The following is a 14805-nucleotide window of genomic DNA, read 5'->3' on the forward strand; positions in this document are numbered from 1 at the left end:
TGCGTAGCATTTCCTATAAAAAAAGGCTTTGCCTAAGGGGTCACCCCAAGGGCGATCACGCGACTGAGGCGTGAGGTTGATTAATTTTTTAGCTACGGTATTACTAAGACAAAAAGAATACAGATTGCAGTTTTCTTACTGAGCCTATCTAGGAATCTAGTGGAGATCGACAATCAACGTCATTACGGTAAAGGCTTTCCATTATTAAGGGCCCCATTTTTACCTGTTTTTAGTTGAATCAATAACTCAGTTATGTTCGCCTTGATTCCTATTTTCGGTTCGGTGAATTTTCTCGTTTTTTCACGATCTCATTTCTTAATGTTTTCTAGACATACAGTACAGTTCTCGCGGAAGCTTTGGCTTTTGTGGCATCATTGTCGCCTACGTATGGCTTCATTGTCGCCTCAGCATCGCATCATTGTGGCATCAGCTTCGCGTCACAGGCCTGGTAAAAACTCGAATAGCACTTGACGTGCAGAAATAATTTATTGGGCTTCAGAAAAAAAGTGTTCATTTAGTTGTAGCCGTAAATATTTGGTGACCAGTCGATGAACAATTTGAAACTCATTATACACACGGAAGTCCTTCGATACTGAATATCATCGACTCCAATCTGGTTTACCTTATTTCCCATCTTGCAAAACTGATTTGTATCTCCGCCCAGTTTTTCTTTTTTCTTTTTTTGAACTGAGGTCAAATCCCAGCCGTTTGTCAAAATATACCGATGTTTTTCAGTGAATGATTGTGAAGCCTGTCACAGCACAGTGAATCGATGCCGGAGATTGGACGGTACGACAACCCTTCAATTAGCGTCAAATATGCTTTGTTACAACATCATTGATTTGCTGAAAGTCACCTGATCGGAGCACGACCTGGGTCACAGAACCATATTTGTCCGTATTATCAACTGGACTTTGCGAGAGAACCACACCCACATTTTTCAACCATTGTTAGCGCGGAAGTTGCCAACAAATGTCGAAAAACTCGTGAATTTTATGGATTTGAATAAAATAAAGCTAGCAATTGGTAAGACTGGTTAATAATATATCCCCCGATGCTTTTTGAATTTTTTTTAATTTTATTTCAAGGCGAGAAATGGATAATTGAAGTTCCATCGATTTCAAGGCGACTGTTTCACCGCGACAACTCTACGCTGTGTTGTAGTTTCACGAGGTAAAAAAATATATATAATAAATAGTACATGTTTAATTATTTGGTTTTACAGCCCGCAAATTACGGGACATGATCCTCATAAATTACGATAAATAAATGCTGATTGTGTTGAATAATGGACGTTGGACCGTTTGGAGAAACCAACGGGGATCGATATTCCAACCAAATTATTGGGACACGGTCGGTATACATTTCAAACAAAGACGAGATTTTTCCAGATATTTACGAACATACTGTCACAACAAATATATGCAAAATTGACAAATACACAAAGAGATATTAGGTTTTATTTTAGCCTTGGAAATATTTTCTTTCACTCAGTCCATGCGTGGGACTTCTATTTAGCTTCATGGTCCTTTGGCTTGTCTTCTCCTTGGGGAAATAACAATAATTATACAAATCGTAAACTCAACACAGTCAGGAAAAGAAACCCGGACAACCATGTCGTACTTCTGTTGAAATACATTTTGTAGCAGTGCGTCACGTCAGAATATTGTTTAAAATAAAATAGTCAATCCCAGCCAAATCTAGGTCAAAGGGTCAGATTGTGTGCATATAATTATAGATAGTTAGTTAAAACAAAAAGTATTTGAACTTTTGAAGGTTGTTTAACATCTATGCACGGTTACTAAACTAGTGATCTATGAAAACCAGAAAATTGTTAGTAGTCCAAATTTTTGCACAGTCAAAAATAAAGCGGAAATTCAACAAGCGGTCACAAAAGCAAGCGATTGAAAAGCGGAAGCGGGCAAGAGGTTCGGCGAAATGAGTTCTGTACTTCTTTGTTTGATGAAGCGATGCTGATGCCACATTGTCGCCATAATGAGGCCACAATGAAGCGAAGCGATAACCGCCTAACTTTTTAATGTCATGACATTGAAGCGATGCTGAAGCCATAACAATGCCATAATGATGCAATGCTGAAGCGAAGGTGAAGCTGAAGTGAAGCCAAAGCTTCCGCGAGAACTGTACTGTAGTGGATAACCCCCATTTAATACAAGGATTCATTCCTTATTCCAGTCCTAGACCTCAGTCAGCTGAACGTGTTTGTGGAACTCAAATGCTTTTGGATGGAAACACTGGCTTCAGTACTTCTGTTAGTGCACTCGGGCTGGTGTTGCTGGATTTGAGTGACGCTTATATCCACATCCCCATTCATCACTCATGCAGCCGGTTCCCATTAGAGGGCAATGAGTTTGCCACCCTCCCCTCCCCTTCGGTCTGTGCATGGTACCGTACGTCATCACCAATGTGCTAAGACAGATGACCCAGCTGCTACACCAGTCAGCTGACTTTTCGTCCATCTGTTTGATGACAATGACTTGTCATTTCAGAGATTGTTGGCTACAGGTCAGCCTTGTCACCCACCATTGAGAATTCTCTGGGGACGAGGCTAGCCGGTTGTCCTACTATTGGGAGACTGTTTCCTGCTTAATCAGAGGTCTAGACCCGAATGAGGGAACCACCCAGTTGGTACTTGTCGGTTGTGTTGTCCGCTCCAAGCAAACCGCCCTTTGAGCCTCTCCGATCAGCATCACTCAGATATTTGACATGGAAAACAGTCTTCCTACTGGCTATCGCCTCAGGTAGACATCGAGCTGAACTAGGGGCCCTACCCTCCTCGGACGGGTGTGCTGCATTTATGGTCAATCATGAATCGGGTTCCTCAACAAGAATGAAATCCCAGGACGTGATCCAGAACTGATCGTCATCCCCCGGCTGGCAACATTGTCAACCCGGAAGATTGGGAGGAGTTGCTTCTGTACCAGGTTTGAGTGCTGAGTTGCTACAAGAGCCGTACTAAGGTACGGCAGCAAGCACATGTTTATGTGTTATGACCAGGGTAAGCAGGATAGACTAGCCTCCCTGGCTTCCATTGCCAGGTGGGTCACTGCGACCAGGTTCAAGGTTTATAACCGTTTGGTTTCTTCGACACAGGGTTTACAGAGACATCAAGTACGAGCGCATGAGGCCGTGTGATGGCTAACTCATTAGCTCTTACGTCAGGTGCCCCCTGAAACATGTACTGATGGCAGGCTTAATTCTGGAGAACGCAAAATGTATTTACCACTTCTACCTAAAAGATACCCAATCCATTGAGGAGGATCTTTTTAGGGAGGGTCCCATCATAGCAGGTCAGACTTGCTGACTCTGCCTACAGTTCAAAATAGTCATTTTGACTGACCGGAGTCTATGATGGGTATTTGAACGTAGTGAATTTAGGCAAAGGATTTTCAACCCGCCTATTCTCATAGTTCATACCCACCATAGTCTCCGGGTTCCCCAGACCACCCCACTTTTCCATAGCGTTGGCTTAGTCCTCAGTGCGGAGAATGGAGGAAAATGGATCCAGAGTGATTAGTAGGCCAATATGGCTGCGCCTCATGGCCTTGGTCACATTGTTAGTGACTTTAGGGAAAATCTTGAGGGCTTCCCCTGACCTAGATTTCTCTCTCCGTCATTGGCTGAATTGCAGATTAATGCCTACTGTTCAAAACAGTCATTTTGACTGACTGGAGTCTTTTTTGCCAAGTTTCATCACAGCTATTGCATTTCTGTCATGGAAATTATTCTTCTGTTGTTGGAGAAAAAAATTCTTCCTATTTTAAACCCACCGCGATATCCATAGTAAGACATTCCAATCACCGGAACTTGCTCAATGGTAACTTTCACCATGATTGATGAGCGCCTAGTCTGATAAGAAAGCGATGTTGACTTGACCTCTATGATGAAACACTAGTAGTGATGTCATTCTTAACCAATCGGTAAATTTTGGCAGACGGTAAACATAGGCATCGTGCGAGTCGTTTGCCCATGACTCTATTTTCTTGTCTCTTTATTCTGATTAGAAGTGAATTAAAAGTGCCAAGCAGACAACAGCGAAATCTGTGGATTAAATGTGCCACATCGAAATTGTGAGGGACAACATCAACAAACCTAAAGACGAAGCTGTAGGGATTTTGTTCGATTGCGACAGTGACGCCGACTTGGACTTTGAGGGTTTGATTTTTACGAAGGAAGCAATAAACGTACAAATAGTGATCTGAGATGTTATTTTTCAAACTGTGAACTTTCGTAGTTTTACTGCGTAAATTGATCTTGTATAGCTGTTGATCCGGTATTTGTCAAAACTGGAAATAATTTTACGCAGTTTAACCCCTGACATTTTTATTAATTTTGAATTCATGCGTATTGGGCGTGTTTGTCATCGGGAAATCCTAATTCAAATGATTCTTCACTGTCGATTTTTATTAGTCCCCCTTGGGACGAAGTCCGAAAACATGGACTTATAATTTGGTCTCCGTCTGTGCGTCCGTCCAGAATCATAATTCCGCCCAGAGTCATATTTCAGAATCCTTTGGACCGATTCTGTTCATTCTTAGCATGTGCCTAGTACTGTATGTGGGACAAATGCACATGCAGTGGTTTAGCGATTTGATTCAAAATGGCTGACTGGCAGCCATCTTGAAAATGTTGTATTTTTCATCATTCAAACTTAGTACATAGATTATACATGTTGGGATACATGTCCATGACAATTCTATTGCAATTAGATAAAAGATGGCCGACTGGCAGCCATCTTTTTTTTTTTCAAATGTGGTATCTTGGACATGCTTTGTCAGTTTTTATTCGAATTTGGCACATACTTTATACATGTATATATACATGTACATTTATACATTTATATAGGATACATGTCCATGAAAATTTGTTTCAAAATTGAATCCAGGATGGCCGATTGACAGCCATCTCACTTTTTGGCCTTACTGTTATATTTCCAAGATTTATGTACCATTTTCATTCGTATAACGGCTGTTTTTATTTTTGACCATATTACTATTATAATATCTCTGTCACCCATGTATCATTTTTTTAGCATGTTATAAATGGATACATGTACATGTCAATTCAATTTGCAATTTGATCAAATATGGCCGACTGCCGGCCATCTGTTTGTAATGTGATAGCTTGGACATTCTTTCACTTGTGATCTATGTTTTTCTTTGCTATGTCTTAAACTGGAGTGGTCATCATGCAACACATGTTCGAATTTGATGTAAATAAACCATCTGTTGTTTACGAGCACAAAAAGAACTTTCAAAAACTTGTTATTTCTGGTTTATTTGTCACATTCTAAGCAATAAATCATTTTTGTTTTACTTCTAATGCTGAATATTGTTCATTTATTTCCTTCGCATGTCTTCATTTGACAATCTATTCCCTACGACAGTTCGATCTGCGTGTTGTTAATTTTCGCGAATTTTCATTTTTGTTTGCAGGGGGATGTCCGGACAAACGCCCACCACTATTTTTTTTTTAAATTTTCCATGTTCAGGACCCTGGGTGCTTACTCGGATAAATACATTTTGTTGCTCATTTTTGATATTTTTGACTTCTCCAAAACTGCCAGCCAGATTGCTTTTGAGATTCATAATGGTGAAGATATCTCTAGTTTTGTGCAATCTTTGGTGAATATTTTTTTTTTATTTTTCTCACTTTCCCATTTGTTATATGGGCCATGTACAGGTATAATACATGGATTGCAATAGATAGGTGTATTGTTTGGTTCTGAACTACATGGGCCAGTTTTTTTAAAACATGTTGAATTTCAGGCCAAGGTCATTTCAATGTTTGTATGTTTGCTGCTATTCGACAACTATGTTAAAGTTGAGGTCAAAGTTAACCTCTGTTTTATTTAGAGTTTTAATCTTGCATGTGTGTATAAAGTGCATAAATGTTGGAGAAACTGTTGGTCAAAACAGGTTTATACTCATGCATATTTGTTATATAGACTTTTTCATGTTGCATCTTTCCTCTAAACCCCATCAGCTAGCAGAAAAAATAATACTGATCAGTTGTTATCTTGGATATTTGGCAAAGATGGCAACAATTTGAGACATTTGACATCGTTGAACTAGTTGTGCAATGTCATGTATTATGCATATGCAATATTTCAATCAACCAGTGCTAAAGTTCTGAAATTTGGTATGTAATAAATGCTTGTCTGAGCTTTAGAAGTGTGTTTTTGGCATTCTGAATGGTCAGATACCTTACTTACAATCTTGCATTTAAAAACAAACAAAAAAAACATGAAAATAATCATTTTCACCAAGAACTGTTGCGAACACTTTCCAAACTATGCAAAAATATTTTTAGTGGTCACATTGTTTTTGCTGCCATTTTAGGTTGACAAGAACCAAGAAGGGATCATTTGCACCATGTTGTAGGGGTCTAGCTAGGAATTCTGATTTTTTATTGTTTGCGTTATTGGGCCGTACTACGAATTACATTATTGGTCATGTTATTTTGGGCTGGCATATTAGATTTTATGTGTTATGTATGTTGTATCAATCTCATTTGTCTTAAACTGTACATGTACTTTCCACTCTGGAGATGCAATCATTCGACCAAATATCACATGGCTATAGCCACAGTCAGATGGCGCACAAGTGCACTATTTACTACATAGGGGGCCTCCTTCTTGAATATGGCATGATTATGGTATTTAGCGCATATGGGGTTCGTCATCTAACCTCATTGATATGCATACCTGTAACTCAAATTCTGTTAATTGCAGTTAGATAGATTCCATGTGTGATATTATAATGACATTGAACTAGAGATATAACTAAAATAACAGATGAACATATATGGTCATGTGAACTCATTAATTTGTATAACTACATCATATCTAAAACACTGTTGCAGGCTGGGACATGTAATCATTGCAAAAATAAACGCATCAAGCAAGATGTTACTATCCTGAGAAATGACCATAAATGATTATTTGCTATCATTAATATGCATTAGAACATGGCTCATATATCCAGAAAACTGTATCTTAACCGAAATAGGTAAATACATGGGACCAACCATTCTGCATGTTGATCTTATGGTACAGATCATCCAAGCTACAAGTAACCTGATGGCAATCATATGATCTTAATAATTATGACGTAGATGCTCGAATTAAATGTAATTTGTCAATGTTTCTTGATTTCAGTTCCCTCCTCTTGTGCTGATGGTCAATATGGTGCATTATGTAACTATAATTGTCACTGTAATAACAATGCAGCATGTGATAGGAACACCGGTGTTTGTCCAAATGGAGATTGTGCACCAGGATGGATAAATCTAGATACTAAAGATTCTGATTGTCAACAAGGTTTGTATTTCAAATTACTGGTTTCTATGGTGAATTATGTAACTATAATTGTCATTGAGAAATTAATGCAGCTGATAAAAACACTGGTGTTTGTTCAAATATAGAGTTGGTACACAAGGATGAATTCTTGTGGTTGTGCTTGTGCAGCTATAAATGACTAGGTTCTTCTCAAAAGTCATGTGATATGTAATAGGACATTTGGCTGTATATATTATACCGTATATAGTCTGATAACTTGACAGGACATTTATTTGTTTATCAAGAACTTCTGAATGCTTTTCACTCTGCTATCTTATCATAGTTTTCATTAACACAAAATAGATAGAGTAGCGTATGAAAAAAGCTAGTAAGTATAGCAGTGGGACAATTCTATACACTGCAATATAAAGTATCCTCAACATTCAACATCATTGATGACTCATTATTCTTTCATCTGTGCCAGTGCTTGTCATAATTACAAGTTCCAAACCTGTATTGCATGTTTGTAATTACATTGATTGTATATTGTTGGTTCGTCTGTGTGTATACATGTATGTATTGATTGGCTGTTTGCTGGCAATTTTTGAAAAGAGTGTCTTGTGACTATCGTAATTGTTGCATTTGATACATCATGGCACATATACCGGTACTATCAAACCAAACTATACAAACCAAATATACTGGTATCTGATAAAGCAGCTTTAATGCTAAGAAATGCTAAGAAACGACACTAGAGACCAAGTCTTGGCTGAGAGCAGGAGGGGTGTGAGCCACAGTCAAAATCTGCTTCGTGATGTGAGTCGCAGATTTGATTCATATCACGAAGAGATTAGCATGGTACTTGATCGAGGCCAGTCAACGCAGGGGTCACCACCCGACTGTCATTGCGGATACCATTTCCTTGCACAGAGTCGCTTGTTTGACTCTATTCACAACAAAGAATGGTGGATCGAGTGGTGCCTGCATGCACTGCGATGACAACCCCCCCTTAACTTTATTGAAACAATGTTGAAATGTAATACAGGTTGATGCAAGAGTTGAATGCTTAAATTATGAGGTTGAGGGTGGGTGGGATAGCTTGGAGACTGGTTCAGGTTTGCTGAACGTGGAATGACTATGCTAAGGCAAAGCATGGCATGGCAAGTGAGATTAGGCGAATGATCGTCACGAGAATACAAGCTTAGAATATGTATGTGAATGGAAATAGCACGGGCGAGGCATGCACGAGATGGAAGGTCGCGTGCCTATGAATGGGGGCACACCTTGATATCATGTGAGGGGGATTACGACTGCCGTGCATTGCGCAAGTCATGTGTTAGGGATTAAGACTGAAGCATCGTTGCCCAGCATTAACACAGACTATGCTGACGCATAATCATACTATTAAATAAATGTGATTTCTAATCTTGAGTTGTTTTCTACTATTTTATGTTAAGATGGTAGTCCTAAAAATGAAAGCTTCTTCTATCACAAAGTCAACCCTGGTGAAGAAACACATTTCATCTGTGGAATCATTGGAAACCCTGTAGTAGCAAATAATGAAATGAAGTTATGGAAACTGGGTACAATGGATTATATATCTCCAACTCATTATGATGATGGTAACAAATACACTGCTATTGGAAATTTTACTGTTGCTGTTGTTCAGAATGGTGATGTATTTTCGTGTGGTGCTCCAGATATTGGATTTAATGGATTCTCAGTTACTTTACAACTATATGGTACATTTATATATATTATATCTTTTAAATATAAAACAAGATAATCACTATCAAATAGTAATGTCGTTTGCCTGCTAATAGAGTATGTTGATAATCTGTAAAAACTCTATACAGCATTTGTTTTTGAGACAAAATGGGCGATCGTAATGCTAGCACCAAATACCAATGTAGAGTCTCTTGGAAGTATAAGCATACATTTGATATATGATTTTGTCGAGCATTATAGCATTAACATTTATTATTCCCTAATAGTTTAACTGGGAGCAATGGGCCATTCCAGTTTATATCTGCACCCCCCATGTTGATGTGGTCGGATTTCCAGCACTGTATAATGGGGAAAATACCCCGGAATCCCAACTGTATATGGAGAAACAGAATCTGGAAATCCAGACGAGTATGGAAAAAAAATTCCTGGAAATCCAGGCAGTTATGGGTACTAAATAAAATATGGCCTAGTTCATCTCGCCACATACCGGTTGATGAGGTTGGATTTCCAACAGTATGACTAAAAAAACTTAAAAAAATTGGGCCAGTATGAAATAGTTATTACTGAAATTAGATAAGGATGGTGGCACGAATGAGCTCATCAACACCGTGAATCAGGAATAGTTTGGATTTCCATTATCAAATATAAAATTGTGAACTTGGTAAATTAGCATATGATGAGAGTTATATTTGGAAATCCTACTCTGTATGGTGGCATAATGAAACTCATCAACACCATAAGTAGGAACTATAGTTTTGAATTTCCATTACTGTATGGTGAATGGTGATTTGGAAATAAAACTTTGTATGACTTATACACCCATGGAAATTATACCCTGTATGAAGTAAACACACAAGCTCATCAACAGGGGGGGGGGGGTGCAGATATAAACTGGAATGGCCCAATACAATTAGTGATATTGCTGACATGATATCGTGAATGTAAATGATGGAAAATATTATAATCACATGCACAAGCCGAGTTTCTGTTTCTAGTTTCTGTAAATCAATTATGTATTTTTTATTTGATTCCATTATGAATTTTTTGGGGATTGTTGTTAAAAGAATATAATCATGTGTTGTCTGCACTTTGGGGTTGATAATTCAGGTCATGATTGTCATCCCAAAACTTGTGATAGTAAGAAATGATTTATTAGTAGACAGATCACTTTAACTTGAGGCTAATTTACACATAAACCACACCTATTACTTTTCCTCATCAGATCTGCCAAGATTTCAGACTAGTAACAATCCACAAGTATCAGATAGTCAATCTGACCAGCTTACTGTGACCTGGAACAAATGGACTACTGATGATATTGGAGATGGTCCTGTTGAATCTTATAAAGTATACTACAGAGAGAGTGGTGTGAGTGACTGGATATCAGGTCAAGTTATATCAGTCAGTGATTCAATGATGAGATACACATCAACCATCACAGGATTACAATGGTCTACTGAATATGAAATTACAGTGACTGTTAAAAGACCGGGACCACTTGGTGAAGGAAGTAAAGACACCGCTATAACAGAAACGACATTATGTGCAAGTATGTGGAATTATATTCATAATTAAATGTTATGCTGGCACTGGTGATTGTGTCATTTTGTTTTTGAAAATCACTTTTAACTTATGAAATATCTGTTCATGTTAATCATACAGGTTCTGATTTATCAAAATTATCAAAATGTATTAAAATTGAAGGTGAAATGACCTGCAACAGTTTGACGTGGCAGTGTCATGGTGTGTTTGTGATTGTTTGGGTAGTGTCATTCGTAGGTTATAAACAACATCTTTATGGTACATGTAGGTGACATAAGACCTTACTGGTCAAAAATAGCACATTTGGAGATAATAACCAAGCTTAAGATTATTATATCTTTTACCAATTATGCTAATTTTGCTAGAGAGATATAATATCCACTATCAAATACCCAAGCATACAATGATAAACTCATTATAACATGCCCAGCGATAGATGTCAAATACACCACAGAATAGCTGTTTTTCGGTAACCTCAATTCTGGTTGCTTAGATATTTAATATGTAGATATTTCAGGTCGTGTATTTCATGACAATTTTCTAATTTTGATGATTATTTTGTCATTTCTGGTAAAAAGGGATGTGAAAGTTTTGGTATAGATGAATACGATAGTGCATAATCTTTACCAATGTTTGTCCGAAAGTTTTCCTGATGGCTGATGTTCCGTGCGGGAAATGACTGGTAATATCAAGACATGCAACAAAGAACGGAATGTGTTAAACAGACTAGTATTTCCATTCAAACGTAATATTCAAGCATACAGCTGTGCGAAAACAATGAAATTCTTGCCTACAATAAACATTAAGTATGACAGCTTCAAAAAAAATTATAATAATAACTTGTGACACTTCATCAACAGTTTCAGAAGTCTTACTTTGTAGTGTTTATATTCTTTCTTGAATACCGGTGACGAGTACAGCCATGAACGATGCTTCACTCAAGATATTGGCCTTCATGTTAGTTAAAACACAGAAACTTTCTGTACGATAAATGTATATTCGACCTTGAAGTTGAGTGGCTTCAGTGTTGATTGAACTATGTACGTTCTATCAGCGACGAGTACAGCTTTCGGAATGATGCTTTATGTGTGGTATGAATGGCCTTCATGTTAGCTGAACAACAGAAACTTTCTGTACGATACAATGTATATTTGTGGTGACGAGTACAGCTTTCAAATGGTTTTTCAGGCCCGGTATTTGACTGGCCTGTACATTGGCGGATCATGAGAAACTTCGTCAACGGAGAGAGCCCAAACGTCAAGGCGCCAAATCTTTTGCCGCCAGGAGTAGTTTCAAGCAAATATATCTCGTGCAAATCCTTGTGCACTAACATCAAGAACTTTAACTATTGTTATATTTTGACTGCTCTGTGTGAAGAAACCAATGGAAGTCTGCAGCTAGTGCATCTGTTAGTGTGTGTTTCCTTGCATAGGCGTGTGTGTTCCAACCAATGATATCTAAATAAGAACCTATTAATGGATTTCAATGAAACTTAGTGCATAGATGCTCTGGGCAAATGTGAAGATTTGATTAGTTTTTGGTTGAATTACCCAATTTGCATGATATTTCACCAATTTTTAGCTGTTCCATAACTGCCCTACTGATATCTAATACATTTTAGATTTTAATGAAACTTGGTACATAGTTGCTTTGGGACAATGCACAAACCTGATTGGGTAAAAATCCTTGCGTATTAATAACCTCATTTCCATAATTAATACATTTTCGTTTTTAACTTTTTCATGTACATGCGAAGCACACAATGGGAGTCTTTGCGGTTAGTGCATCTGTGCGCGTTTGTGAAAGGTGTCAACTGTGGACATTGTTTTTAATATATACCAACCAACCGCGGACCTTTTTCATAGTCCTTGGTTAACATAATTTATATTAATAGTTAATTTGATTATTAAAACGTTTTAGGTTTTGTAAAGGGGTAGGTATGGTACAGTTATATTAATATTACTTCTGAGTTGAAATCTATGCATTAATTAATTACCTGTTATTAGTTTTATATGTGTTTCTTAATATGCGTAACTGTAAGTACTGTTGCAGATTGGGACATGCAACCAGTGCTATAATTGTGATGTCTTACAAGATATATGCCCTTCATATTTAAATATTTAAACGATAGCTACTTGGAAGCAATCCTCATCATTTCTTGCAGTTTTATTTTTCAATACTGTATTTGCTCTCTTATAAGCACATGTGCTTACTGTGAATAGAAATGACAAGGACAGGTCTATGGTCAAAATGAGACATATTTCAATGATTTTGCAAGTTATAAACCAAATATTTGCTTTATGTGTATTAAAAATGTGTTTTTAATATTATAGTATTGGTACTTCAGGTCCCCAATACCTTCAGCACACATGAGTTCTTTCTAAGATTTCTAAGATTTTTGTTATTTCCTGTACTGATCATTACATTGAAAAGATAGCTGGTACATAGATGCCCTAAGACTATGCACGGACCTGATTATTTTGGGGTAAAAATCTTGCATATTAATCACCTAATTTGCTTAAGTATCAATTTTTTGGCTTTTACTCTGATAATTCAAGTACTAATCATCCCATCGCAATAAAACTAGGTGAATAGATGCTCTATTGGATTAAAATTTGTTTGCAGTAACTTCCTAATTTGCATAAAAATTCATAATTTTTCAGTTTCCATTGATATCTCAAGTTCTAACCACAACTTGGTATATATATGCTTTAGAACAATTCACAGACCTGGTTATTTTTTGGTTAAAAGCTGTACATAATAATTACCTAATTTGCATAATACTGTTCATATATAGTATATAGATCTGTGACATTGCACAGACCTTAGTAGTTTTACATTATAATCGGTGCTTATTAATTACCTGAGTTGCTTTTCAGCGATCAGATTTTATCTGCCATGTAGTTTATTCATTTTCACAGCTGAATCACAAGGAGATTCAAAGCTATATATTCAAACTAATGTAATTGTTCAACTGCCAAATTTATAGCAACCTGCTTCTTGAATTTGATTCCATTGTGTTTATTTGAGCAAATTTTTACAATACAATATTGATTAATCTCTCTCCTTGATCTGCTTCGTTGTACTTCTAATTATATAAACTTCAGTTTTCAAACCTTTTCGCCAAAATATCAAGTAATTGTATACGTATGCCCCAATATAAATTCAAATGATGGATATGAATATAATATTGCATAGCACAGTTTCCTGTAACTTGTGGACAGGAATACAATATACAGTGTCTGGAGCTATCCTTGTATTGATTCCATTCTGTGTATTATCATTTGATGTATTTTACATGGCAGTTTAATTCTATTACAGTCCCACAAAAACCAACTATTAAGAAAATATTTTCACCTGAGTTGAAACAACTTGAAGTTCATGTGCAAGTAAGTTTTCATTGAACTACCCCCGGTACTTTATCACCGGTAGCAAATCAAGGAAATAATTTTTTTTTTCCAGTCTACGTATTTATGTGATTTGCATAAATTTTGTATTTAGAAATTTGATTTTAGAAATATAATTTATGCAACTTTGGTTGGTGACTGTTATAAATGCGATTTCATCTAATTAACATTTTTGACTGAGGTAGACGATAATGGGATAATAAATGTTTCACAGACTATTTAAATTTGTTCCACCTTAAGTACAGCCATTCTATTCAATAAGTATTATTAAGTTTTATAAATGTACAGTGCGATTCACTTGTCTCAACATTGCATACACATGATCCAATTTGTATTGACATCTTCAAATGTGTCATTGTTTCAATATTCCAGGTTCCTGATAGTAGTGATATAAAGTGTAAGAAAGATGGTGTGGATGGTTACATTGATTACATTGAAGTCAAGTATAGGAAGACTGGTACAGAAGATGACTATGAGACAGGAAAAACAGAAGGTTACCAAGAAATTGTGACGGGTACAAAAACTATCACATTTACTGCTGAATCATTACTACCATACACTGAGTATGAAGTAATTGCTCTGCTTAAAAATGCTGATGCTACAAGTCCACAGAGTAATTCAGTGACTGTTATATCACATGAGGATGGTAAGTTGATTTATCATTCATAACTAGGATATATGTAGGTACAGCATAGCAATACATCACCACAATGTAATAATTAATGAAATAAATAAATAGAATATCATTTTATATTATACATCTGGCAGTGAAAAAAATGAAATCCATCTGTAAAATGTCATATGAGCACATTTGAACACTTTACTACATCA

The 14805-nt window shown here is 36.8% G+C and overlaps 1 protein-coding gene across 3 annotated transcripts in view; it reads left to right on the forward strand.

Moving 5' to 3' along the window:
- The window catches only part of LOC100375402 (receptor-type tyrosine-protein phosphatase mu-like), a 112209-nt gene that overhangs the window by 70185 nt on the left and 27219 nt on the right, over positions 1 to 14805 (forward strand). For all 3 annotated transcript variants that reach the window (XM_085503360.1, XM_085503361.1, XM_085503362.1), the window contains 5 exons: positions 7178 to 7339; positions 8755 to 9039; positions 10248 to 10574; positions 13889 to 13956; positions 14347 to 14620. In XM_085503360.1, coding sequence (XP_085359486.1) covers positions 7178 to 7339; positions 8755 to 9039; positions 10248 to 10574; positions 13889 to 13956; positions 14347 to 14620 — 1116 coding nt within the window. The remainder of the gene's footprint in view (positions 1 to 7177; positions 7340 to 8754; positions 9040 to 10247; positions 10575 to 13888; positions 13957 to 14346; positions 14621 to 14805) is intronic.

This window comes from Saccoglossus kowalevskii, chromosome 9 (genome assembly GCF_978046115.1).
Source record: "Saccoglossus kowalevskii chromosome 9, keSacKowa6.1, whole genome shotgun sequence".
In the NCBI taxonomy this organism is placed as follows: domain Eukaryota; kingdom Metazoa; phylum Hemichordata; class Enteropneusta; family Harrimaniidae; genus Saccoglossus; species Saccoglossus kowalevskii.